This window comes from Gastrolobium bilobum, unplaced genomic scaffold, assembly GCF_033153095.1.
Source record: "Gastrolobium bilobum isolate Gb01-03AN ecotype WA unplaced genomic scaffold, APGP_CSIRO_Gbil_v1 utg647, whole genome shotgun sequence".
NCBI classification, from domain to species: domain Eukaryota; kingdom Viridiplantae; phylum Streptophyta; class Magnoliopsida; order Fabales; family Fabaceae; genus Gastrolobium; species Gastrolobium bilobum.
In genome coordinates this window covers 652,025-679,925 of record NW_026899122.1, presented here as the reverse complement: position 1 = coordinate 679,925, position 27,901 = coordinate 652,025, and the positions used below count along the sequence as shown (strand labels likewise).

Below are 27,901 nucleotides of genomic sequence, written 5' to 3'. Positions count from 1 at the left end.
ATAAATCAGACAGCGAGTGTGCTATAGCTGGACTCTGCAAGTGAAGAGAGAGAAAGAGAGAGCGTATTGAATGGGCGAAGATTTTCAAGCTTTACCTCGAAATCTAACGATCATTGATTTGCAGCACTCTCTCTGACAAACTAGAGGAGATGGAAGCAACTGCTGGAATGGTTGCTGGGTCCCATAAGAGGAACGAGCTTGTTCGGATTCGCCACGATTCTTCTGACAGTGGGGTTAGTCTTTCAAACCATAAACAATGTTGTTCTTGTTTTCTGCATCAGGGTGTTCAGATCAGATCTGGATAATCTTTATAAGAAATTGACGTGGATAAGGTTCTATAATTCTAGGCACATGATTTCTAACTTGGTATAATAATAATAATAATAATAATTCTTGAACTCTGCAGTCTAAACCCATGAAGAATTTGAATGGTCAAGTGTGTCAAATATGTGGTGATAATGTTGGATTAACAGACACTGGTGATGTCTTTGTTGCTTGCAATGAGTGTGCCTTCCCAGTTTGTCGTCCTTGTTATGAATATGAACGTAAGGATGGGAACCAATCTTGTCCCCAGTGCAAGACTAGATACAAGAGGCACACAGGTTAGCTTGTGAATTTGTCTTACTTCAGTTTTTTTGGTCTGATCCTGTATCTTAATTTTGAAATGAACATGATGAACCTGGATATTATCAGGGAGTCCTCGTGTGGAGGGAGATGATGATGAAGATGATGTTGATGATTTAGAGAATGAGTTCAATTATGTCCAAGGAAAAACCAAGCCAAGGCGGCAGTTGGAAGAAGATGCTGACCTCTCTTCATCTTCTAGACGCCATTCTCAACAACCAATTCCCCTTCTCACCAATGGCCAAACGGTAATCTATTAAACTGTTTTAGGCTTCTCTTCTCACTGAGGTTATCTTACTTTAGATTTTTATTTTATTTTTTTCTGCTCATTTTTACTTCCCGTTTTTTGGTACTACATTTTGGTTTAAACTATTGCCTAAACTATTGATCTCTCTGTCACTTACTTTTTTACTTTTCAAATGTGTTCAGTTGTCTTTTGTCTTGAGCGGTAATGTGGAAGTGAATACAAACCATCAATAGATGCTATTATAAACTTATTTTTTTATTCACTGTAATTAATGTTATGTATGTTTGTATCTGGGAGTACATTACACGAAAATAATGCATACATTTTACTTTTATCTTTCATAGACTGCCAGTTGGTCAATAATTCTCTAATCTTTTTTTTTTTACTTTAATTTGCAATACTGTACACTAATTGTCTCTTAATATGGTCAGATGTCTGGTGAGATTCCGTGTGCAACGCCGGATACGCAATCTGTCCGAACTACTTCGGGTCCTTTGGGTCCATCTGAAAAAGTTCACTCACTTCCCTATGTTGATCCAAGGCAACCAGGTATATAGTTATCATGAAGTGACGTTACAATATGATATTTTGTGGTTATTATGAATTTTCTATTGACCATATCTTTGTGATTATTACAGTTCCAGTGAGAATTGTGGACCCGTCAAAGGATTTAAATTCTTATGGTCTGGGAAATGTTGACTGGAAAGAAAGGGTTGAAGGTTGGAAGCTCAAGCAGGAGAAAAATATGGTGCAAATGACTGGTAGATACACTGAAGGGAGAGGGGGAGACATTGAAGGGACTGGTTCTAATGGAGAAGAGCTTCAAATGTAAGCCACTTACACCATTTCGATTGATGTTCAATGACTAGATGATCATTATTGGGAAATATTGCTGCAACCTCTGCTTATTTAAGTTTGACAATTAAATTATTTTACTTTGAATAGCATTCAAAGTCATTGAAGGTGATTTGCATTCTCTTTCTTACAAAGATTGCATTTTATTACCCTGTTATTATAGGATTATTTGTTACTCATGGTTTTATTATATACATCATTTTGATTATTTATTTTATTTTATTTTCAGGGCCTATAAGTCTAGAGTTATTTTTCTTATTGAATTAATAACGTATAGCCAGAATATAGAAGCTTTCAATACTTATGCAGTTTGAATTTCTTTTCTTTTATTTTTAAGTTAAATGGTCGATTGATTTTGTTCTTGACAGGGTTGATGATGCTCGACAACCTTTGAGTCGTGTGGTGCCTATTTCTTCATCTCAGCTGACCCCTTATCGTGTTGTTATTGTACTCCGGCTGATTATTCTTGGCTTCTTCTTACAATATCGTGTAACTCACCCTGTGAAAGATGCATACCCTCTGTGGTTGACATCAGTTATTTGTGAGATTTGGTTTGCCTTATCCTGGATCTTGGATCAGTTTCCAAAATGGTCTCCCGTCAATCGAGAGACTTATCTTGACAGGCTTGCTTTAAGGTCTGAATTGCTCATCGTATCCACGTTCTGTTGGGCTTGGCATCTTGGTTTAACTATTATGTGACATTTTTTATTTTGCTAATATTTGTTTGTCTTGTTTAGATATGATCGTGAAGGAGAACCATCGCAGTTGGCTCCTGTTGACGTTTTTGTTAGTACAGTGGATCCTCTCAAAGAGCCTCCTCTTGTAACTGCAAACACTGTTTTGTCTATACTTGCTGTTGATTACCCTGTCGACAAGGTTTCCTGCTATGTATCAGATGATGGTTCAGCTATGTTGACCTTTGAAGCCCTATCAGAAACAGCCGAGTTTGCAAAAAAGTGGGTGCCCTTTTGCAAAAAGCACAATATTGAACCAAGAGCCCCTGAGTTTTATTTTTCCCAGAAGATTGATTACTTGAAGGACAAAATTCAACCCTCTTTTGTGAAGGAGCGCCGAGCAATGAAGGTTGTTCTTGAGGCATCATGTTTTCATTTCCAATTAAATATTTATATCCTGAGTTGTTTAATACACCCAAGTGAAAACCTTGTTGGAAACAAAGCATGCTGTTCTAGAACTTAAGCATATAAAATCTTCTATGCTCCCCCCACCCCTGGCCTGTCTTTGGATACATGGATAGAGAAAATTAAATATGGATGATTTTGCTTAACAGAGAGAATATGAAGAATTCAAAGTACGGATTAATGCCCTTGTAGCCAAAGCTCAGAAGATGCCAGAGGAAGGTTGGACAATGCAGGATGGAACTCCTTGGCCTGGAAATAATCCTAGGGATCATCCTGGAATGATTCAGGTACTACCATTTTCTCCAAAGTGCACATATAATCAATCTCTTCCCTTTGTTATATTTTCAAGTTAGTTGTAATATTTGTTTTATACAGGTGTTTTTGGGTCATAGCGGAGGGCTTGATACAGATGGAAATGAGCTACCAAGACTTGTTTATGTTTCTCGTGAGAAGCGACCTGGCTTCCAACATCACAAGAAGGCTGGAGCTATGAATGCTTTGGTTTTTCCTGCTGAAACTTCTTATTTATATCTTTTATGGTTTTGCTGATAAGTACTTTTTTTTTGTTAATGGCTGTATCCTGTGTCTTGCTTTGCTCTTGTACAAGTTTATGGCCTTTATGTGGCAGTAGCTTTTGTTCATATGCTTATGTTAAAAAACTGAATATCTATGGAAATAACCTACCAAATGGCGCTGTTGCTGTGATAACATTGCACAGTGATAGACTATGACAAATTTTCTAAAGCTGCTTTAGGATGTGAATGATGTTACTAGTTGATCATGTGGATTTCATATTTGAGATAATAGGGGAAATTCTTATTCTTCCTTTCTGTAAACCAATTTGGCATTTCCTTACTGTTCCTTGGTTGGGTATGGCTGCTATTTTTTACCAGAAAGATCTGTTTTGAGCATATCTAACTATGGTGTATCTTATGTGATGTAGATTCGAGTTTCTGCTGTCCTGACCAATGGTGCATATCTTTTGAATGTCGATTGTGACCACTATTTCAATAATAGCAAAGCTCTTAAAGAAGCCATGTGTTTCATGATGGATCCTCTTTTTGGAAAGAAGACATGCTATGTTCAATTCCCTCAGAGGTTTGATGGCATTGACTTGCACGATCGATATGCCAATCGCAATATTGTATTCTTTGATGTAGGTCTCATCTTTTTCTTTTTCTTTTGTAACTTTGCTAAGTTGCAACAAAGAAAATATTTTCTTTCAAGTATTGCTTTCCGCTGCTTTGGCTGAATTTCAATTTTTTTTATTCCTTTTAGATCAACATGAAAGGCCTGGATGGTATTCAGGGCCCAGTCTATGTGGGAACTGGTTGCTGTTTCAATAGGCAGGCTTTGTATGGTTATGATCCTGTTTTGACCGAGGAAGATTTGGAACCTAACATTATTGTAAAGAGTTGCTGGGGTTCTAGAAAGAAGGGAAGGGGTGGCAATAAGAAGTACAATGACAATAAGAGGGAAATTAAAAGAACCGAATCCACAGTTCCCATATTTAATATGGAAGACATGGAGGAGGGTGTTGAAGGTATGCTGTTATGAAAAACTCTCGTAACCTCCGATATTTATGTTTGTTTATGCATGTTGAGTTTTGTGTGTTGATTTCATGTGATTTCATTTTCCCCCCTATCCCACTGATCAACTTCACACTCACTAATTTGTTATAGTTTGTTGGCGAGATATGTATACAAAATTGTCTGATAGATGAGATGACAATGTCTTATCTTAGATGATATGGAATGTGTCCTTCTGCAGGTTATGATGATGAAAGGTCACTTCTTATGTCTCAAAAGAGCTTAGAGAAGCGCTTTGGTCAGTCGCCAGTGTTTATTGCTGCCACCTTCATGGAGCAGGGTGGCATTCCACCTTCGACCAATCCAGCAACTCTTCTTAAGGAAGCAATCCATGTTATCAGCTGTGGTTATGAAGACAAGACAGAATGGGGCAAAGAGGTGAACATGTCTATTTACAATTGTGTTTTTTATTCCTGTGCTCTGGTTTAAAGAAATATGAGATGTGAGATTAATGGGTGGCTTGTTTAGTTATTAATTAAACATTTTCTGACTTCACCAGATTGGATGGATCTATGGTTCTGTGACTGAAGATATTTTGACTGGGTTTAAGATGCATGCTCGTGGTTGGATTTCCATCTATTGCATGCCACCTCGCCCAGCATTTAAGGGCTCTGCTCCCATTAATCTTTCTGACCGTCTCAATCAGGTGCTTCGGTGGGCCTTGGGTTCAATTGAGATCTTTCTAAGCAGGCATTGTCCCTTGTGGTATGGCTACAATGGGAGGTTGAGGCATCTGCAGAGGCTTGCTTATATTAACACTATTGTCTACCCCCTTACTTCAATCCCATTGATTGCTTACTGTACGCTTCCTGCATTTTGTCTTCTCACAAATAAATTTATTATTCCTGAGGTAAGTGATTTCTTATATCTCATTTCTGGCTGATAAATTTATAATTCCTGATGTAGTCTGATGGTCGATCTGAGGCTCTGAGCTTTCTAAATTTTGGGAAATAACATTTGGTTTATCTTATGCACTTGCAGATAAGCAACTTTGCCAGCATGTGGTTCATTCTCCTCTTCGTCTCCATTTTCACTACTTCTATTCTTGAGCTTAGGTGGAGTGGGGTTAGTATAGAAGACTGGTGGAGGAATGAACAGTTTTGGGTCATCGGTGGGACATCTGCACATCTCTTTGCTGTGTTCCAAGGGCTTCTAAAAGTGCTTGCTGGGATCGATACAAATTTTACTGTTACATCAAAGGCATCAGATGAAGATGGGGACTTTGCCGAGCTTTATGTGTTTAAATGGACATCACTTCTCATCCCTCCTACAACAGTACTTATTGTGAATTTGGTAGGGATTGTTGCTGGTGTATCCTATGCCATAAACAGTGGTTATCAATCTTGGGGTCCACTCTTTGGCAAACTATTCTTTGCTATCTGGGTCATTGCCCATCTGTACCCGTTCTTGAAGGGTCTTTTGGGTAGGCAAAATCGTACCCCAACCATTGTTATTGTTTGGTCCATTCTCCTTGCTTCAATTTTCTCCTTGCTGTGGGTGAGGATTGACCCCTTCATCTCTGGCTCCAACAAAGCAGCGAATGGTCAATGTGGCATCAACTGTTAGTTCTCTTAAAGATTCATTTTCTGTTTTACCATCCCCTTCTGTCTGGAGACACTCAAGGTTGTAGTTGTGTATATAACAAGAACTCACTATCATAAGTTGTATGGAGGATGGACCCCTCTATTTAGCATGAATAGATGGGTTACCCTTGTAGCATTCGTGTTGTGTATTATTTATTTATTTATTTTAATTGTTCCTTTTTTGGTCCTTACAAGAATAGTTATGTTGAGATGTACGTCGTTATTATATTTTTTGCCGCATAATATAAATTGTTTATGCGAATAATTTAATTTAAGCTAACTAGTTGCTGCGTGCTGTTTGATTCCTTTGTATGTCCCTTTTGTTATCCTCTTTTTGCGGTACAAGGATAGGGCAAGAACCCAAAACTAACAATTTAGAAATTTATGATAATTATTAATTAGATATATGTATTCTATTTCAATGTAGTGATGTGGTCTGAAGTATGAACGAGACCTGGGAATCGTATCAGAGTTGTCTTCTCAGTGTTAGTGAGTATGATTGACAGAATAGCGTGTCAATTTGTCATTGCCATCGGCCATCAGTCAATATACATTAAATCTGCTGGCTGAGAATTAGGATCTTTATTTATTTTTATTTTTATTTTTTGGAAATATTAGGATCTTTATTATATCACTGTTCTTGCAACTTTTAATCCTCTTAACAAGTTTCCGTTTAGTTCATGCGGAGGTACACGCAACAGTAAAATGAGGTGGAACTATCTGCTCTTGGAAAGGGTATCCTTTTATTCGAACTTCTCATAATAAAAGAGAGAGAAAAATTGCATGTGTTTTATCTGTTATTTGAAATTTAACTCCGAGAATACCAGGATTCTGTCATGTTTTCCCAATCTATACGAGCAAAATAACAAGTATCGTGATGTTCCTGTAAAGGGTCATCAGAATTTAAAGATTTACCCCTGATTGCATATGCTAAGAAAAAAATAAATTGACTTCATCAGAAAATGAACACATGTATATTGGCCAATGATCGGTGATTACTATTAAGTTATACTCTAGAAGAACAAGAGTACAAGAATAGTTGATTTTGACCTTGAAGATGAGCAGTTAAGCCACGAGAAAGCCAGGACACAGTGAAATGGGCATTGGTAACATACATAAACGAAAAACCAAAACCAATATTCCATTCTCAATTGCATATAAATGTGATTTGTGGAGGGAAAAATTCCAGTAACATAAGAGAAATCCAAAATAAGTTAACTGAATGTTTATAAACAGAATATGCAGTTTCGCCTCTTAGCTTCAATGGAAATCCAGCACTTGACTCAAACTATTCCTCGTCATCATCATCAATCAGTATGCTCTTGCATGCTTCGTAACACATGAAAGAGATTCCAGCAGCTGGCACCAACTTCATGCAACTAGGTCCCAGTCCTCTATATAAACCCTGGATCCCTTCTTTTTCCATTATGCTTGCAAGGGCATGAACCACATTTTTGTAAACCTGTCTTCCACTGAGAGCTCCCACTTGCATATGCTTGCGAGCCACCTCAAGTGGGAAAGTTGCACTACTTGAAATAGCACCAGCTGCTGAACCAATCAAAAGGGTCTCAATGTTGCCAATCTTCTCTTGTTTAAAAAATTTTCGGTATGCTTTTCGTAAAGTGTCATAGGCAAAGTAATTAGTAGCAGCATATGGAATAACTCCAATAAGACTAGGAGCCAGGCCTCTGTAAAGTTCTGCAGGACCCTCTTCTCGAATTATTTTCAAGAATGCATCAAGTAGACCATCATAAACATCTCTCTGCAAAATCATTAATCAAGCTTGCTTAAGATTTCCCTTCTATTTTCAAAGTAGGATGCTAAAACATAAAAATGGGATAGCAAAAATTTTGTATACTTTTAAAGTACATACCTGTATAGTTAGTCGAGTCTTGAGTAATTCAAGAGGATATGTGCATATAGTTGAACTCACTCCAGCACAGGCACCTGCAATCAATGATGCAGGAATAGGGAGTTTTGGCTTCTCCCCGGGCTTTGGTGATAGGTTCTTGTTTACTGTATCGTAAGCAAATAGCTGCAGAAACAGGTGAAAATATATTGAGATACATAAAAACACTTTGCAGATTTGATCACTCTCTGATAGATAAAATAACTATAGAAAGTTTGAATGATGGAACCAGTTTTTCCATTAAAACTAAAAGAAAAAAAACGTACAATAAATAGACACCAGAAATATTCCAGTGCAACAAATCCCTATAATCAGGGAAAGAGATAAAACTAGAAAACTGAATCCTATTTTAACTAAACAGGAAAAATATCAGAAACAAACTAATCCTAGGAATTTAAATAACAAATAACGAAACAAACTCCTAAGATTAAGGAGGAAAAATAAAACATTCTAGATGCTGAAAACTAGGGATTGCAACACTCCCCCTCAAGCTGGGTGGTAGATGTCCAGCATTCCCAGCTTGGAAATTAGTCCTTCAAATTTAATTCTTGATAAAGACTTGGTTAAGATATCAGCAATCTGGGACCCTGTGGAAATGTGACTTAGATCAATAATATTTGCATCAATTTTTTCCTTGATGAAATTTCTATCAAGTTCAACATGCTTGGTACGGTCATGATGGATTGGATTATTGACAATTCCAATGGTGGCCATGTTATCACAGAAAATCTTCATAGGATCCTTGTATTCGAGGTGTAGCTCCTTTAGGACTCTTAAAATCCACATTCCCTCACAAGTGCCTAAGGACAATGCCCTGTATTCGGCTTCAGCACTGCTTCTGGCTACCACAGACTGTTTTTTACTCCTCCAAGTGACCAAATTTCCCCACACATATGAGCAATAGCCTGTGGTTGATCTTCGATCGATAATGGATCCTGCCCAATCAGCGTCCGTGTAAATCACAATATCACGGCTGGAATTTTTCTTGAAGAACAATCCTTTACCAGGAGTCATCTTTAAGTATCGTAGGATTCTGTAGACGGCTTCCAAGTGCTCTTCATTTGGGCTGTTCATAAATTGACTGACCACACTCACAGGGAAACTAATATCAGGCCTAGTGTGGGCTAAATAAATGAGTTTTCCAACTAGTCTTTGATATCTCTCAGTGTCTACCGAAGCACATTCTTGTTTGAGTCCTATCTTGTAGTTCGCCTCCATTGGTGTATCAGAAGGTTTACATCCCAACATCCCTGTTTCATTCAGCAGATCAAGAGTATATTTTCTTTGAGAAACTGAAATTCCTTCCTTAGTTCTTGCCACTTCCATTCCAAGAAAATATCGTAATTTTCCAAGGTCCTTGACCTCAAATTTGTGAGCTAACGTCTCCTTTAATTGCTTTATCTCATCCTCCCAATTACCAGTAATCACAATATCATCAACATAGACAATTAATATTGTAATTTTCTGATGAGGTGCAGTTTTAACAAACATAGTATGATCAGTTTGACATTGGGAGTACCCTTGATTTTTGACAACTGCAGTAAACTTATCAAACCAAGCCCTTGGAGATTGCTTCAAACCATAAAGGGATTTTAATAATCTACATACCTTTCGAGATCCTTGACCATCTTCCACTCCTTGGGGAATTTCCATGTAAACCTCTTCTTCTAAGTCACCATTTAAGAATGCATTCTTCACATCCATTTGCCAAAGGGGCCAATCTAGGCAAGCAGCAATGGACAAAAGAATTTTAATTGAATTAAATTTTGCTACTGGAGCAAAGGTTTCCTGGTAATCAATGCCCTGTGTCTGAGTGAATCCTTTGGCCACAAGTCTTGCTTTATGGCGATTAATACTCCCATCTTCATTATATTTGATGGTAAAAATCCACTTACAGCCAACCACTGATTTTCCTTGTGGTAAGGTAACTATCTCCCAAGTGCCATTTTTTTTGAGTGCATGCAATTCATCCTGGATAGCAGAACACCATTCAGTAGTCTTAGATGCCTCAAAGTAGGATGTAGGAATGGTTTCCTTGTCAATGTTCTTGACTAGATGCTGCATCCTGGAGGAAAGATTAGCATAGGATATAAAATTACAGATGGAATGACTTGTACATGTCCTTACCCCCTTACGAAGTGCAATTGGCATGTGCAGAGCATCATCAGAACTTGGCAGCAAGGATTCAGTTTGGTCAAGTGCAGGACTAATGGTTTCTTCAGTTGGACCAGGAGCCAAGGTAATCTGTTTGTCAACATGTTCAAGCATCTCAGAAGCTGTTCTGTATTTGGGCCGTCGCGTGTAGACTTGCAGGGGCTGCTGTTCAGGCGGTTTCTGGAGCGGGCCGGAAGAGGATAAGCCATTAGATGAAGTGTCATTTTCCTGAGATTCACCTAAGACCGGTGTAGGGGCTGTTGAAGCAGAGTTTTCTGGAGTATTAGTCACAAACAACCATTCCTTGGAATTAGGGATCTCCCCCTGAATGGCGGTTTGGGAAAAATAAGGCTGATGTTCAAAAAAGGTGACATCTTTAGTAATGTAGAATCGATGTGTGGCTGGACTGAAGCATTTATACCCCTTCTGAGTAGGGGAATAGCCAAGAAAGATGCCCTTAAGAGCCCGAGGATCCAATTTACCACCTTGAGAGTTATGAATGAACACGGTGCAACCAAAAATTTTTGGTGGGAGATTTGGGGTTAAGGTCAATGAAGGGAATGCAGTGAGGAGTGTTTGGTAAGGTGAGGAGAAGTGTAATACCCGAGATGGCATGCGGTTGATAAGGTAAGTGGCTGTAAGAATAGCTTCCCCCCAATAATTTTTGGATGTATTTGAGGCAAAGAGTAGGCTACGAGCAACTTCAAGTAAATGGCGATTTTTTCTCTCAGATACACCGTTTTGTTGTGGGGTATTGACACAAGAGCTCTGGTGGATGATGCCATGGTCTTTTAGGTAAGCTGAAAGGTCCAAGTTAAAATAATCACGTGCATTGTCAGATCTAAGGGTAAGGATTTGGGTTTGAAATTGGGCAAGGATCATTTTGTGAAAGACTTTAAAGGTGGATGTGACTTCAGATTTATTGGCTAATAGGTACACCCATGTCATTCGAGTATGATCATCAATAAATGTGACAAACCAACGAGCACCCGTAAGGCTTTTAACAGTTGCAGGTCCCCACACATCACTGTGGATAATGGCAAATGGTTTAGAAGGAACATGCATTTGTAAGGGATAATGAGACCGAGTTTGTTTTGCAAGTTGACATATATCACATGAAGGAAAATTCGAATTCTCATTAAATAAAGAAGGGTACATCTTTTTCATATATTGAAAGTTTGGATGCCCTAATCTAAAATGCCATAAAAGAGCCTTATTCAAATTGCTAGTTGCTGCAAATGTGCTGTCTTGAGTCTTCATAACCGCGGCTGTGTAAAGTTGATATAAACCATTAGAGACCCTAGCACTGCCAATCGTCCTCCCCGATGCCAAATCCTGAAAAATACAATCAACGTGGGTAAATTTGACTGTGCACTTTAAATCCTTGGTCAATTTGGTAATAGAAATTAAATTGCAGGTAAGAGATGGAACGTAGAGAACTCCAGTTAAAGATATGGTTGACGATAGGTGAACAACACCAATTCCGTGAACCTTGGCTAAGCCTCCATTTGCTGTTTTTACTGATTTTGCCTCGAAAATGGGAAAGTATTCAGAAAGAAGAGAGGAATTACCAGTCATATGATCTGTAGCCCCAGAATCTACCATCCAGGAATCACATTTATCAAGATCGGATTGGAGAGCTGTATGGAATGTACCTGATTGATGACTATCAGATGAGGGATTAGATTTGTCCTTATTGCAATCTTGCAGCATGCGTTGTATGGCTATCACTTGTTCCCTTGTAAATGTATGGCCTTCGGATTTTGCTTGCGGAACATCTTCTACAACTGCAGCAACATGATTAAAGTCTCTGTTTTGTCTTGGCTTCCAATCAGCTGGCTTGCCATGGATTTTCCAGCATGTATCCCGAATATGCCCAGTTCTGTTGCAATGGTCACACCAGAGCTTACCATTTCGCCTAGGTCTGGAGTCTGCATTGTTGGGTCTAGAGACAAAGGCTGCTGCTTCCAAAGGTGCATCAACTTTTGGGATGCTATTGGTCAAAACTTTGCGGCTTTCTTCCCACTTTAATTCAGAAAAAACTTCTCGCAAGGATGGCAGAGGGCGAGTGGCCATGATGCGGCTGCGAGCTCCATCATAGATTGGATTGAGTCCCAAAAGAAGGTTGTAGGTGCGGTCTTGTTCAACAATTTTCTTATACTGAAGAGTATCGGCTGGAGTAGTCCATTCATGTTGATCATAAAGATCCAATTGTTGCCAGAATTTTAGGAGTGAATTATAATAGCTGGTGACATCCTTGTCCTCCTGTTTGAGATCACGAAGAATCCCCTTGATGTGAAACAAGGCAGCTGTGTTATCTTCCTTAGAGAAGGCTTCCTTCACGCCATCCCAAATTTCCTTGGCTGTGGAGCACAACATGTATGTTTCAGCTATTTCAGGCACCATGGAATTCAGCAACCAAGACATCACAAGGTTATTTTCAATGGACCACTTCTTGTATTGTGGATGACTGGTTTCCAGAGGAGCAGCATCACCCGTACCGGTGAGATGATCTCCCTTGCCACGGCCTCCAATGAACATACGAACGCTGCGTGACCACAACAAATAATTGTCTCCATTGAATCGATGACCAGTGATGACTAATGCTGGACTATCGTTGGTAATGACAGCTGCTGAGTTGTTGTTGGTTTGGTTTGATGCTGAAACATTGAGTGGGGTTGTTGTTGGAGTGGTATTTGTACCGGTGGTATTGGAAGAAGTAGTTTGGTAGGCTCTCATGGTGCCAAAGAGTGGCACATTGGTAGCCATGGGTGGATCAGTCCCTTAAAAATCAAGCTCTGATACCATATAGAAAGTTTGAATGATGGAACCAGTTTTTCCATTAAAACTAAAAGAAAAAAAACGTACAATAAATAGACACCAGAAATATTCCAGTGCAACAAATCCCTATAATCAGGGAAAGAGATAAAACTAGAAAACTGAATCCTATTTTAACTAAACAGGAAAAATATCAGAAACAAACTAATCCTAGGAATTTAAATAACAAATAACGAAACAAACTCCTAAGATTAAGGAGGAAAAATAAAACATTCTAGATGCTGAAAACTAGGGATTGCAACAATAACGCTTTTCACATTTAGAAGCATGATTCTCCAACAAATCATTAACAGTACAAGTGCAAGTAAGCTGTTTTTCTCTGTGCAAAATCAGATGGTATCCATGACAGTTTCATGTACACACCAAAATGGATCAGACAGAGAGGGAAATATGAGGCAAAGAAATGTAAAATTTCTATAGCTAGGAAGTTTGCAAATTATGAGATTTTTTGCTTCTCTTCTCTAAATGGGTGCGGATCTTCATTTCGGGCATGCCAATAAATGTCATGGAACTGGCACCCATAGAACTGCTAAACATTAAGACCCATTGCCAATAAATGGAGAGGTAGAAACCTCATAAAAATCACTATGAGTGTGTTCGAAATGTTAAAAAATAGGAAATGATTTTGATTTTAAAAAATCCCATGGATTTCATTGCTTTTTTACAAATCCTAGGATTTGGTGGGAATTGATTTGAATTGAATTTTAATGATATAGATTTACCTTTTTACTCTTACTAAATGGCCTATTTAATAAAATGAAATCCAATCAAATCCATTTTTAATGAGTTTCAAACATAAGATTTGATTTCTTAATCAATTCAAATCCTATTTTCCATAATGGTTTCCAAACATAAAATTTGATTTCTAAATCAAATCAAATCATTCCCTAGTTTCAAATATTCCAAACACAATGTATGGGAATGATATTCATTTGAGTACAGGTGTTTGGCTGACTTATTTGAAATTGAATTTGAATTCACAAGTTAACTGACACAAAATTGTGAAACTACGATTAAAGCATACTTGCACATTGACTACTTGAAGGGCCATATATATATATATATATATATATATATATATATAAGATCCCCACCTAAAAACAATAAAATAAGAACAAGGCAACTATCATAAGCAAGTTCTTTAGAAACATAAATCAAAGAAAATTAAGCCCAAAAACTGCAACAGTATTAAAAAAAGGTTCAGTAAAATGTAAAGCATCCAATTACAACTTAAAATAAATTGAATTTCAAGAGCCTTGGGAGTCAAAATCGAGGTCCTACCAAGGTTCGGAAGGGGGAGAGGAACGCATAAATTATTTGATTGTAAGATACTACCTAGGATACAAAATTATATTCAAACACATATATAGGCATATAAAAGCAGCAATACAGAGAAATAGAACAATAGAACAGAAGAGTCTGAAACAGCCATACTGCAGTAACGCCCAACCCAGCTGAACCAGATAGTGGCCAAACTAGCAGAAACAACAGCACCAAAGGAGAAGAGGTTAAAAACTAGCCAAAACAGCAGCAGCAGCAGAATAGAAGAGGGATTCAGCACAACAGGGTTCAAAACAGAGAGAATGGGAATTCAGGTTCAGCCAAACAGAGAAGGCACTCAGTCGAAGAGACGATGGATGCAGCAGCAGCAGCAGCAGCATGACGATGGGTTAGGGCTTCAAAAGGAAGGGAAGTTAAGAGAACCCCCTTCGCTATGAAGGTTGGGACGCCATATACAGGGCAAATATGGGATGTTAGAACCCCTGCGCAATTCCCGTGATTTGACCCACAATAGCAGCTGCAACAGCAGGGTCATTAAATTCAGCGCAATTGCATGCTATTCCACTACAATAGCAGATTGCGGAGGCTGGCCACGACCAGCCGCAATGCAACAAGTAAGTGTTGCGGCTGTTACGGTCGCAATTGCAGCCAAATAGAGATGTGTTGCGGCGCAATTGCTCCACAACAGTGAAATATCATAAAATTTTGTATTTGCCCTCATTTTTAATTTGTAATAGCTATTTTTGACTGCTGTTTTGGTCTTTAATTGGGTTTTAGTGTCAAACCCTCGATATTCTCTCTCTCGCTACTGGCTTTCTGCATCTCTTTCTCTCTCGCCTCTGCGACTCTGCTTCTCTTCCTCTTGTCTCTCTCGTTTAACGAAACAGGTGCCAATTCTGTCCTTGTTTTCTGGTACTAATTTCTTAAGTATATTTCTGTTTAGAATGATTGTACCCACACTGATTTCTCAAGTATATTTCTGTTCTACTGCACTGTCCCATACTGATTTATTATAGGTCATGATTCTATGGTTTCCATTCTGCTCTACTGTATATCTGTACCCACTACCCATACTGATTTCTTAAGTATGATTGTGGGATAACTTGTGCTTTCACTGAACATAGAGGTATCACATAGAATTTAATAAAAAATTTGAACATTCATGTGGTATATCAAGATTTTATTCTGATATACTGCAACCCGGTATAGCGTATAGGGGTCAGTCGCGACCGGCCGCAATCTGAATTTGATAACTATGTGCTACAGCCACTACGAAAAACTGTAGCGTGGCGCTGCGAAAATAACGGTTGTGTGCCGCTACCTGCAACAGTAGAGCTATTGCACGTTATAGCACCATAACTATGGGCCTATGGCAAACTCACTCAGTTTCTCTCTCTTCATATAAAAATGATGCATCAGATTGACTTTTTCTTTTGGGCACATAAAAGGGGTCAGAAAATAAAACAAAACTAATGTAGGAAAAGCTACTCCCAATAAGTCATCAAGCAGATTCTGACACAGTCCCTTTGGACGAGCTTGATGGAGCTGATACTAAAATACCCTTGAGTGAGAGATATGAGCTAGCCAATCTGAACCTTTATTAGCTTCTCTAAGAGTATGACAAAGCTCCAGATACCAATGCTGCCCAAGGATGTTGCAAATGGCTCTATAAGAGGATTACAAGGGTGATTATCACTACACCCATGTTGAATCATCTCCAAAGCTACAAGCGAATCCAGCAAAACCTGCTAAAATCCATGATTCCATCCTATTTCCAATCCAGAAAGTAAACCCCCAAAGCTTTGGTGTGTTAAATTCAATTTAGATCTTACAAAAGTTCATTTTAACTCCTCTTACCATCTATACACAACAAAAAGTATCTAATCTACAAGTTCCAGGGAACTCTTTCTAAAACCATGAGAAGATTTGGTTTATCAAGTTGTTTGTTAGGATGTCCTTAAAAACTTGGAAAATATGGTCTCATGGCCTCCATACCCAATAAATCACTCATCAAAACTTGTAGTTAACAGACCAGAGACTTCCAATATGGTGTATACAACATTTAAAAAAAAAAATCCAAAATTTATAGATTCAAGAATCCTGTAAACACTCTTCTTGACATTGAGAATATGAATGGCCCTCATAAAACAAATGCTGCCAATTAGAAGTAAATCCATGACAACAAGGAATGCACAAACCAAGAACAAAGTAAATAAAACAAACAAAAAGCCCACAATCGGTATCAAAATTAATGATACAATGGAGTCCTTGAAAAACAACCAACCAAAAAGTAAAGTACCAAGTATCATATAGGGGTAAATAAATGAAACACAAGTCCTGAAAAACATGTGTATATTACCTCAATGGCCTTGCTAGGTGCAACCCGAATGACATTAACGAGATTGCCCCTAAACAATCCCTTCCAGCCATCAGTATTCATAATATTGTTGAAAACCTCAACGGTAGAATGGCCACTACTTCCCACCATTAAATGAGTCCTTATAGTCTCCAATGGTGCCACAGCGGTGCGGGACACAGCCCCAGCAATTGCGCCACTAAACAACCTCCTAAGCGAAGGATTCTTGATCTTAATTTTGAGTGTGAGGCCACCCTTTTTCATCTTGGTTCCTTCCCCCTCACCTGGAACTCCAACAATTTCAACTTTCCCCAGTGACTGAACATACTTAACGTACAATTCGTTAAAGGGAAGTTTCATGCCACCATTGTCACGGGAATCAGAAGGGTTTGGTTCCACACCAAACCCCATTCCCATTTGGCCAACGCTGGCAAACAAACCACCGGGATGATAGTACCCCAAATCTGTTTTGTCATCGTATTGTTGAATTCCCCTCCTACCCATGAACATCAAAGACCTTTTGAGTTGTGATGTGTGATAAAGCTTGCTTTTTTCTTTCTCCCAAGGCTTAATGAATAACACAGACAACTATGTCACACTCATGGTTTCAGAGAGATAGTAATACAGTCATTCTAAGACAAAATCGAGAGAAGAAGGTTGAATGAATGAAGATGTCTTGTTTGTCCCTAGACCTCTACTCGGAACGAAAGGGGTCTTACGTTAAATATCGCAATCTAAATCTCAGGTTTTGTTATGTTTTTTTTTTTTTTTTTTTTTCTGCAGCTGCTACCTCTTGGTGGGTTGAGAAGTTAGGTATTTGCTTCCTTGCGTAGCATTGCGGTGCCACCAAATCCAAAACCTCTATTTTATATTTCTTTTCGTAAATTAAATAAATGAAAATAAATAAAAACCTTAATTCCACTGAAAGAGATCGCATTTTGACGTCGTTTGACTTGTTTTCTTATTTTGTTCCTCAAATTCGTCACCTTTGCATTTATTATTTATATTATTTTATACATTATTATAAAAAGAATTTTCTCAATATATCTAGGTTTAATTTTTTTTCAAATATGTTATTTTTATTTAACTTAACTATCTATCTATGTTGTCATATTTAATTTGCTCGCTCGCAATCATAAAAAAAAAAAAAAAAAACTCTCTCATGGGTTTACAATTTTATATTTTTATAAAACAATATTGTTGTTATTTAATTAAAATGAAATTAAAATTTATGTATATTTGGAGATAAAGCAATCACTAGATTATTACAAAAAGAAAAAAAAAAAGAAAAGAAAAAAACAATCACTAGATCAATTTTCTTAACATAACTCCAAAGATTGCCAAAACACTGGAAGCTAAAATTTGTCACTGATTAATTGACCAACCGGTCTGTTTGTATTTGAATTCCGCTGAATGCATTCTTGAGGAGGGGCTGAACCTTTAGCCATCATTGATCTCCGCACTTCGGATTAGTCTCATAGCCGGCTCAAAGAGTCGAAGCTTGTGGGTATACCGGAGAGAGCCAACTCGCCTCAAAAAAGTAAATAGGGTTGGGTAACTCCAAATAAAAAATAAATTAGTGCTTTTTTTTTTCCTTTTTCTACCTTTTTCTGTCGAGCTTACTGCCAGTAGTCAAAGTCTTGCTTTCTGCAGAATTCAATTGCTTTGGAAAACTCTTGCACGCCGACACGCCGTGTTCTGCCATTATCGTGTGCGGATATGCGCTACAGCATGTGTTTCTTGTTGGTTTCTTGGGCTGCCCATTATTCTTCGGCTTGTATAAATGTACTCGGCCCAATTCAACATTTCTTATGAGCTGATTTCCTGGTAAGCCTTTCAAATTCGATGATAATCGAATTCAGGCCTCATTGGCCTATAAAAGTAAACTCTTATGAAACAGGCCCAGGTTCAAGTGCTAATGAGAGATGAACCCAAAGAAACAGAATTTTATTTTCAAAAATAATTTTTTAATTTAAAAAAAAAACTGTTGGATAATGCCTGTTTTATAATAAAAAAAATTAAAATTATATCTATTTTTTAATTTTTAGAATCAAATTTATATAATATATTTCAGTTGTTTTTGTTTTATGTTTTGACTTTTAACTTAAAAAAAAATACAAAAATATTTATTTTATTGACTACTTTACAAAATAATTTTAAGAATTAAAAAAACCAGGACACCATCAAATAGTTCCTAAAATGACTATGAATTTATTCCACTATTATATATTTAGACATCAATTTGGTTCTGAAATTAATGTTTATTATACATTGTACGTAAATTATCAAATTAATGTCTAAAAATTTTATCTTTAAAAGATGGGGAAAGTGTGTGTAATTTTTTTATTTTTTTTGATAACAAGTGTGTGTAATTTTAAAGTAGGTAAAGTTGTGTACTTATGTCATTTTAAGAAAGAAAAAAAAGAGATAGATCATGGGGAGAGAAAGTGAACAAAAAAATAAATAAATGTATGGGTCTCACATTTTTGTGAAAGTAATTAAAATTGTGTGTTTAAAAGGACAAACAATTTTTTCTTAAAAGATTAATTAAAATATTTATTCTTTTATTACAAAGGAAGTCCAATAATAAAGAGAATGCGGAAGTGAAAATAGAGGTGAAGTGCCAAACAGCCTCACTCGGATTTGTTCCTCAATTCAGGGAGTCTCCAAATGAATTTGGTATCATTTGACTTTTTTTTTTTTTGGAACTAAGTTTCATAAACAAACAATTAGCTTTTTTTGTCATTTGTGAAGGTCAAAACTAATAATATGACATAAAATATAAAGGGTATTGTTGCTTCATAAAATTATGATATAGATTATGTCTTTATGAAGTCATGTACATTCATCAGTTACCCTTCCTTCAAAGTCATGCCTTAACTATGGACGATAACATATGTAGTCTGCTCATGTAATAAAGGCCGAGTTGGATATGCGAAAGCTGTTTCTTTGTTGTCAAAATACTAAATGCATATTCTTTATATGGTAATATAATAGATAGGAAAAAGAATTAAAATTATAATGTATTTGAAATTAAATTAAAAAATAAAAACATCTTTATTTATGTATTTTAAAACAAGTTCACGTAAAAATTTCTTTTAGTACTAGAAATTTCTCTGGCGCCATAGGAATAAATAAAAAATAAAAGATTTGTCCAAAATGCAATACGGATCGTTTGTAGTTAATATTTTAACTGCATGGTGCGCTATTTTATTCCCACGACCATGATTTTTAGTTTTTGTTTACAATTCTTTTTTATAAAATAAAATTTTTTAGCCATTAAGATTGGTTTTAGTTGGATTGGGATCGGTCCAAAATGTCGCTTAAGTTACTGGTAAAAACGATGTTCTAACCTCAAAACAGTAAGCTAAACCAAAAAAGCTATCTACATATCTTCGATTAACAACGGTGCTACAGTCCAAAGAAATTAGAATGGAATGTAAAGTATCACATATTACCAGTAGACAGTGGAGTTCATGCACGAAAAGTGCTTTGCTTTCTCATACACCATTAACACCTTGGGCGGCCGTTCTTTTATATATAGAAGTTTAGAATTCCACGTTTGAGTTTTGGATATACAGCCCATATTATATTAATAATATGATAGGAAGGAATAAATCTTTGGTCAGTGCATCACACCAATGAAAATATTACATGTAAGTTAAAATTCTATTTTTTCTGTCAAATTTTTTCTCTCTCCTCTGATGTGTAATATTTTCATTGATGAGATGCACTGAATCTAGGTACAAACAGTAGTACCAAAGATTTATTCGATAGGAAGAGTTTTGCCGCCCTTATAATGCCAACTCAACCTCAATTAATTTGATGAAGCGGGTGAGAAATTAAAATTAAAAATAAAAATTCCCTTTCAATCTTGTAAAGCGTCACACTCTAATTTCTCATTAAAAAATTAAGCGTGGACGTTATATTGGCATGGTCACTCGAGAATCCACATAATCAAGAACAGGATGAATAATGATCCAATAAATTGGATGTATACGTGTCTACGAAGTAAACTCTAATGTGTCTTATCGTTATCCTATATATAGTTTACTACTTGGCAGAGTCAAATGGGATTAGATGTGCAACAAACTGAGGGAAAACTCTCAGCCATAAGAATCTCATAAAGCTCATCTAGAAGTTTTCAATTAATCAAATTAATTTTAACCGTGAACATATGTCACGTGATTTGTATTCCTAAAAAAGTAATGATATAATTTAAGTTTTTGATGTTAAAACATTGTGATAAATACGAATATATAGCTTGGTAAGATATAAAGCCTTGATAGTTATATAAATTGAGATCGCACGGGATGTCCCATTAAGCAAAATCATATCCTTAGGTGGAATTAATAATCATGAGTCTCTTTCCCCTTGCAATCTTTGTAAGCCTATTGCTCAAACAAGTGAGCCTAGCTCTTGGAGATGTTGGTACTGCTGTTTCTTATGGAACCCCATATATACGTGAGTGAACAATTTATTTCTTGCTCCAATAATAATATAAGTGGAAAGATACAATACTAAATTTCTTTTGTATTTCTTTCACAAGAAGACAAAGAGACCTATGTCTTATATTTAGTTTGTTTGTTTGATTTCTCGTAATTGTTTGGTTTTCATCTTTGCTCAGCTACTGCTTGTGATGGAAATAGAAGAGATCAGTTTCCTCCGGGAAATCTTTTTGTGGCTGTGAATGAAGGGTTGTGGGATAACGGGGCAGCATGTGGAAGGCGATACAGAATAAGGTGTGTGAGTGGAAACAATAAGCCATGCAAAAGTGGTAGTATTGACGTTAAAGTGGTTGATTTCTGTCCAAGGTCTCCATGTTCCAACACTATGCTCATGTCGAATGATGCCTTTGCAGCCATCTCACGCCTCTCTGCTGCAAAAATCAATATTGAATTTACCCAGTAAGTATATTTATACATATATCTTTTTATCTTCTCTATGCTCCTATGTCATCATCCAAGTTATCATCTTAATTCCACTGCTTTTCAATTCTTACAGGATATGACCATTAATTCTATTCAGAAGCCATACCCCATATACTACTAATTGATATCCTGACGTCACGTCAATAGGTTGTTGTTGTTTAGTAGTAAGCAAGATTTTGCTTCTTGGAGCCAAAGCATTGATCTAATAAAATACTTTTGACCTGTCCTGTTTCAATCATAAATTGTAATGCGTGCGTGCATCACTGCCTATGTCATTGACACTGTTGATAGTCAATTAATTATAATAGCATATATAATAATTAATTTGGGAAAACAGAATTAATTCGTATATATGCCTGGATGGCTAAGACTCGCGACAATATTTGAAACTGGAATTGGACATTCGCAACAACAATCTAAAACTAGAGAAACAAGCGTCATCAGTTCATGAATAACTTGAAGCTGATTATACCAATATTAATTAATGAACATGAAGTTGCTTGATGTTCTTGTCTCAGCTGGCACTACCATTTTTCCACTAGGCTTTGTGTACTTAATTAGTGGACTGAATAGTGTACAAAGAATTCAAGATCAACGAAAAAACACAAGTTTGTCATTGTGGGAACGATATTTAAAGGTTTCTTCCAGTAGCACAAGGGGATATATATATATATATATATATATCTAGTGCTTTTTAATTGAATTTTAGTGCTTCAATATGGTGCAAAATGGCACCTCTCTTTTCGCATTCTGTTCGATCATGGTGTGGAAGTTTAAGGATACAAGCAAGGTTGTGTAATTTGAAATCTCTTCACGTACACATTCAAGCGACAAAATTGCAGCAGTTCATAAGACTGCTAGCTAGTCATTATAGATGGGAAACTTAATGCTTTCACATGTCACAGGCACAATAAGCATTTCAGTATTTCAATTCAAATCACATATTTCACCATTCGTGGAATTTATGTTCATTATTTTTGGATAAGGAAGCACGTTTTGATAGATATTATTTTATATGCACTATCATTTAGTATTATATTTTATAAAACCCAGATTAAGGGTATATTGCTAAGCACTTCTCACATGTGGGTTTTGGTGTTATGCTCTGTGAATAAATATGATAGTTTCAACCCAATTCATGTATACAAAAGAGAGGCGTCCTATTCTTTTCCACCTTGATTTACAGTTGCCTAATTGAGATTAACACACAGCAAAACTAACATGAAATTACTTGGGTATCTTTCTGTTTTGTTGGTGATTTCTTCTCAGGAATGCGATTAATTCCTCACCTTTATATCCTTTCCATATAATCTTGGAACATAATCTCTAGACAAAATTTTAACTTATATACATAATACATCCATTATGTAGAATTAAATTGATTAAGGGTTTTATACAATGTTTGTGGGTTAACTTATGAATCAGTACTAACACGTTTTACAGAAATAAACATAAAAACAATTTCAGAAATCAACTAGCATTTTCTAAGGGGATTGGTATCTAGAACATGTTGGCAATACTGAATATTCAAATAATCAAATGTTTCCTCTGCTTGGCTTGTTTTATTCATGAACATGCTGGAAACAATGGAAGTTCCAATATTATTATCGCCAGATTTGAATGTTCAGATTTGATTCAGTCAGCTTTACCAGGAAACAGAGAAGATTAATCAAGATAATGGATTTTGACCATGAACCAATGAATAGTCACACTAGATGAGGCTTAAACCTCCACTGAGTCAACCCCATTTTTGGAAAGGTCTCGATCAGTTTTATTCAGTATGAGTGGTTATAATATATTCATAATGGGTCGTCGCAAATTTCAGTTCAACATATCCACCAATAAGTTCAACATCTTGCAGGCATAAATTGAGTATAGCAAGCACGCCACTTAGCATACGAGGAGAAAGTGGTAGGGAACGCATCAACTAAAAAGGGCAATCATAAAAGTGAGCAGCTCAGTGCATGATAGATATTTAGGATAACCTAATACTATAGTTAGTGGCAAAGTGTTTGTTTTCAAGTGGTGCAAGTAAGCACAATGGACTGGCCAAATAAAAATTCAGCTTCATAATAATTCTCCAAAGTAATATTGACGGCCAAAAATAATTCAATTAGTAGCATTAACATATTCTGCATCAAGCAGGATTCAATTTGTTTGTTTTCCCCCCATCGACTCCTATGTATCAACCTAGCACTAAGTTAATAATTCCCGCGAAAATGGTTCGATCGTATCTTGAAAAATTAGTCTCTTATAGTTTTAATTAGAGGTAGAAATTTTCAACATCATCCGGAATATAGGACACGAGAAATTCATATTCAGATTAACCTATTTTAAAAATTTTGTCATTCATATTAAAATCACCTAATATGAAAAAAAAAAATTGTTCATAAACAAATCAAAATTATAAAAATATATTTCTCCTGATATCAAAATGATTAAACCTTAAATTCTAAGTTATCTCCTGTTATCTAAAAATTTATATTTAAATATTAAACCGGTTCACAGATTAAACAGTTGAATATGTAAAAGGTTAACCTCAACTCATTTATAAACGAGTTAAAACTGTTATCACATACGGTTAATAAACTGAACTGTGTACGAACTTGAGAGTGGATTCGACGTTGATTCGACTCAGTTCTAGTTTATCACCATCTCGGTACTAGTGTACCTTCCACTTAAGCTTCATAATGGCCCATGATTGCGCACGCTTTAAGGAAATCAAACCCACACAAATGGCAGTGTGAGTATTCATGGGTAGTACTACTGTAATGAACTCACAATATTTGTGAAAGGAGATTCCTTAAGGATCGTGAATGAGCGCGTACTAGGCTTAAACCAAAGCAGATGTCAACTGTCAAGGTAGTGAGTTCAACTCAAATTAAGGGGTTTTTTAAGCTGATATACTTAAGTTAAACAAAACCGTGCACTCGCTAGCAGCTGTAACCCAATGCAATAGAGAAAACAAAATAATACAGCTCAATTACTCGTATTTATCACAGAAATATAACACGTGTTACTACTATCTTTGTAATATTGCCAACAGCTGATGAGTGATGCCCACAATACACACAAAGACAAAAACTACAAGCGTGATTTCAAATACTTTGGTTTAGTTCCTTAACAGAAAATAGATTATGTGGACAATTTGGACATTGTGCATACTTGTATAGACGTGCAAATCACTATTTATTAAATAAAAAGTAAGTTTTCTTCAGCTTGTTGGACAATTCGGATAAGAGTGTTAGATTTTCAGCCAGTGGACGAACCATGTCCCTGTCCATTCTAGGTTGGAATTTGGATTATAGCAATTTTTAACAGAGAGGAAGACAAAACAAACAAGAGCAAAAGAAGGCAGTGATAAGTGTTAGAATAACTGTGTCTGACTCAATCCAAAAGCTAGGTCGTAAGGTGAGGATTTCGCCCATATATTTAGCAGATGTGAGGATAACTTAACAAGAAGATCATCATCAGACATTGTATAATTTCCAACTTCAGGCGTCCATTTCATAATCGTCTAATGATGCATTTCTAACATCAAAACAGGTTTATATCAATCTCAACGTCTTGAATTATGGTTGAAAATTCAAAAAAAAAAAAAAAAAAAAAACGAATCAGATTTCTCTCACGGGTAGGGGATGCATGATATCCCAATGACAGCATCAGACAATATTCATATGGCCATGTTTCAGCGAACAGAGACGACCATAATTCACAAGATCAACAAGTTCTTTTTTTTTCAAACATTCGGCAATCCAAAAACTAAGGTGGAGTGAAAAAGTGATGTAGTAAACAGAAGGGACAATGAAAACATCTAACCAAAGCAGAGTAAATCGGCAAAATCTTGGCTAACTAAAACAACGATAAATTCAAGATTTCATCAGAGTTAAACCATTAATACATCCAGTGATTAGTCATCCCCCAAATATTTTATCACTTTTCAAGATCATATTACCAGACCAGAATATTTCGCTCGTTAACATTTAGACTTTTGAGTGAAAATTTTCATTTGTCAGACATAACCAAATATGTTGCTTAGCCTTTAACACCATGCATATCACATTTGTATGAGAAACCCTGAATTCACAATACCAGAAGCTAGATCACAAAATAGGAATGTATTATGAATAAATAAGCATTTAAACTCGACAAATTGAGTCCCTACAACAACATTACATAAAACTAAGCACCGAAAAGGGGGAATGGGGAAGAAAAAAAAAATAGTAATAAATAAAGGATTTGAGACTCTTACTCTAGTAACACATGTAATAGGCTCCATAGGCAACAAATGCAGATCTCAAATCCCTGATAACAGTAATCACCGGGAGGATCAAGAAAACTACACATACCGAATCAGTAATTTGTCCTGAGAACGCCAATTCCTTTTTTGCATCCAAAATCCAGATTGCTCTTCCTCCTCGTTTTATTTTTTAATACTCTTTTTTTTTTTTTTTTTGGTTTTCTTTTGTTTCCTCCATTCTTGAATCTTTGTAAACTAGGAAATTAAATAAAATAAAATAAAATCAATTCTGCTGGTCGTTCCTCTTGCCGATGGCATCTCCTTCTCTGTCCTGGAGCAACCTCCCTGTCTCCTCATCAGGCTGCTCAGGTTTCTTCTGTGCCTCCTTGGCCTTAAGAGCCTGCAACTTTGAATGGTTGTAATATGCGACGCCCAAGAAGGCAAGACCATACCCAAACAAATTGAGTGGCGTGACTGTGTCCTTAATAACCGACCAAGAGAACGCAATCAAGAGCCAATCTTTCACCACCCCAGCCACATTCATTGTCAAAGCAGATGTCTTTCCAACCAGAAGGAACACGGCCAGATTCAATGCGAACGCGCACAGAGAATTCGTCCCAAATATCACGAAATCAAAGTGAAAGCTCGAAGTCTCCTTCAACACAGGGTACTCCACAAAGATCCACGGCACCGACAAGAACACCAGACAACAAGGTGCAACGTAGTACAAGGATGTAATGGGGTTAAGCGAGATCCCTTTCGAGGTAAGCAAGATTTGGATCATGACCAACCTCGTAGCCTCGAAAGCGACGGCACCCAGTTGGAGGATGACACCCCATGTGTCAAACCTCGCCTCGCCATAAGCGGCAACGGCGACGCCGAGCGAGATCGAGAGCATGTTACACATGGTGTCGTTTTTGTAATTCTCTTTTTTAAGGATGACCCCAATGGAGTAAACGGCAACGGGCATGAGGGCCTTGAGCATTTGGATGAAGGAGACGGAAAGATAGATGTAGGCTGAGTTAGAGAGCCAGAGAGAAAGCGAATAGAGAGCGCCGATGGGGACCACCGAAGAGAGGTAGACATCACGCGACATGGAAACTGGTTCTACGAGGTGGAAGACGCGCACGACGAGAATAGCGAGGGTGGCACAGAAGGACATGTGGATCATGGTTAGGGAGATTGGGAAAGGCCAGTTGTACATCTTCTTGTCGAGGATGTACTTGTTGTAAACGATGACGGTGAAACTCAGGAAGATCCATATGGCTACGTAGGTGTAAGAGAGGATGATCTTCTTCACGACGCCATCGCTCAGAGATCCACCTTTTCCCATTGTCGGAGAAAGAAAGAAAGAGGGTGAGTGAGTGAGTGAGGCACTGCCACACAACAAGAAGAACAAGTAGAAGAAGAAAGGGTCAGGTCAGAGAGAGAGAAAAGAGAGAAACACAAGTGCCACCTCTCCAAAATTTGATGCGGTAATTAAAACTAAAAGTGAGAAAAAAAACAAACAATCAGGGAAGGTAGCTTCCATGTATTTTATTCTCTATTTACACAAAATTAATTATAATTAAAATTTATTAAACTCGTTTTTGTGTCTCGTATCACGAAATCATGAATCCAAATCTGATATACAAAAATATGTGTGGTATCTTATGAAGCACCGACACTTCAAAAACTCTAAAGTGTCGTGTCTGACACTTCCCGACACTCTCGGATACTCCGACACTTCAACACGCGTTATTGAAATTCAAAAAACGGTTCAAAGGTTAAATTGTGTTGAGTTTTTAGTTCCAACGGTTAGATTCGTTAGATTATGATTACCATTTTATTGAGTTTAAAATAAATATTTGGAATATCTTACGTGTCTTTGCAAAATTTATGAATATTATAAGTTTAGATACATTTTTTTGTTAAATTATTGAATATTAAAGATAATATATACTACATAAAGTAAATATATTATTTAATATCAAAATGTGTCCTAACATGTAAAAATTTAACATTTTTTAGAATTAACATGTCGGAGTGTCGTGTCACGTGTCTCGTGTCAGTGTCGGTGCTACGTAGGTGGTATCAAACTCATCTATACACAAGAATTAGTTAGACAAATAAAAGAATTAGTAAATCTTAAATAATATATTAAGTATATTATAAG

General features: G+C 36.8%; 4 protein-coding genes across 4 annotated transcripts; 2 read left to right on the top strand and 2 right to left on the bottom strand.

Annotated features, from left to right (window-relative positions):
* Positions 1-44: 44 nt before the first annotated feature.
* On the top strand, positions 45-6,270 carry LOC133287400 (cellulose synthase A catalytic subunit 1 [UDP-forming]). The gene is made up of 14 exons (XM_061485002.1): positions 45-233; positions 407-602; positions 694-872; positions 1,303-1,420; positions 1,510-1,699; positions 2,095-2,361; positions 2,464-2,809; positions 3,015-3,152; positions 3,241-3,366; positions 3,809-4,021; positions 4,144-4,408; positions 4,636-4,832; positions 4,954-5,304; positions 5,436-6,270. Exons 1-14 carry the CDS (start codon positions 150-152, stop codon positions 6,018-6,020), a joined length of 3,255 nt encoding a protein of 1,084 aa, XP_061340986.1. The 5' UTR covers positions 45-149; the 3' UTR covers positions 6,021-6,270.
* An 889-nt stretch (positions 6,271-7,159) lies between these two features.
* LOC133287436 (adenine nucleotide transporter BT1, chloroplastic/mitochondrial-like) lies at positions 7,160-17,389 on the bottom strand. The gene is made up of 3 exons (XM_061485054.1): positions 16,579-17,389; positions 7,911-8,072; positions 7,160-7,799 (listed from the first exon to the last, which is right to left on the bottom strand). Exons 1-3 carry the CDS (start codon positions 17,083-17,085, stop codon positions 7,326-7,328), a joined length of 1,143 nt encoding a protein of 380 aa, XP_061341038.1. The 5' UTR covers positions 17,086-17,389; the 3' UTR covers positions 7,160-7,325.
* A 3,514-nt stretch (positions 17,390-20,903) lies between these two features.
* On the top strand, positions 20,904-21,768 carry LOC133287449 (EG45-like domain containing protein). The gene is made up of 3 exons (XM_061485069.1): positions 20,904-21,039; positions 21,203-21,482; positions 21,580-21,768. The coding sequence occupies exons 1-3, from the start codon at positions 20,934-20,936 to the stop codon at positions 21,584-21,586; spliced, it is 393 nt and encodes a 130-aa protein (XP_061341053.1). The 5' UTR covers positions 20,904-20,933; the 3' UTR covers positions 21,587-21,768.
* Positions 21,769-25,656: 3,888 nt separating this feature from the next.
* On the bottom strand, positions 25,657-27,220 carry LOC133287434 (probable sugar phosphate/phosphate translocator At4g32390). The gene has a single exon (XM_061485052.1). It carries the CDS (start codon positions 27,077-27,079, stop codon positions 26,030-26,032), a length of 1,050 nt encoding a protein of 349 aa, XP_061341036.1. The 5' UTR covers positions 27,080-27,220; the 3' UTR covers positions 25,657-26,029.
* Positions 27,221-27,901: the final 681 nt, after the last annotated feature.

Excerpts from the sequence above, each read along its gene's own strand:
- LOC133287434 (XM_061485052.1), bottom strand. The coding sequence starts at position 27,079 with ATGGGAAAAGGTGGATCTCTGAGCGATGGCGTCGTGAAGAAGATCATC.
- LOC133287400 (XM_061485002.1), top strand. The coding sequence starts at position 150 with ATGGAAGCAACTGCTGGAATGGTTGCTGGGTCCCATAAGAGGAACGAG. Across the intron at positions 603-693 it reads TAGATACAAGAGGCACACAG|GGAGTCCTCGTGTGGAGGGA; the intron begins GTTAGCTTGTGA and ends GGATATTATCAG. Across the intron at positions 1,421-1,509 it reads TGTTGATCCAAGGCAACCAG|TTCCAGTGAGAATTGTGGAC; the intron begins GTATATAGTTAT and ends TGATTATTACAG.
- LOC133287436 (XM_061485054.1), bottom strand. The coding sequence starts at position 17,085 with ATGTTCATGGGTAGGAGGGGAATTCAACAATACGATGACAAAACAGAT. Across the intron at positions 8,073-16,578 it reads CACCTAGCAAGGCCATTGAG|CTATTTGCTTACGATACAGT; the intron begins GTAATATACACA and ends CTGTTTCTGCAG. Across the intron at positions 7,800-7,910 it reads AGACTCGACTAACTATACAG|AGAGATGTTTATGATGGTCT; the intron begins GTATGTACTTTA and ends ATGATTTTGCAG.
- LOC133287449 (XM_061485069.1), top strand. The coding sequence starts at position 20,934 with ATGAGTCTCTTTCCCCTTGCAATCTTTGTAAGCCTATTGCTCAAACAA. Across the intron at positions 21,040-21,202 it reads TTATGGAACCCCATATATAC|CTACTGCTTGTGATGGAAAT; the intron begins GTGAGTGAACAA and ends ATCTTTGCTCAG.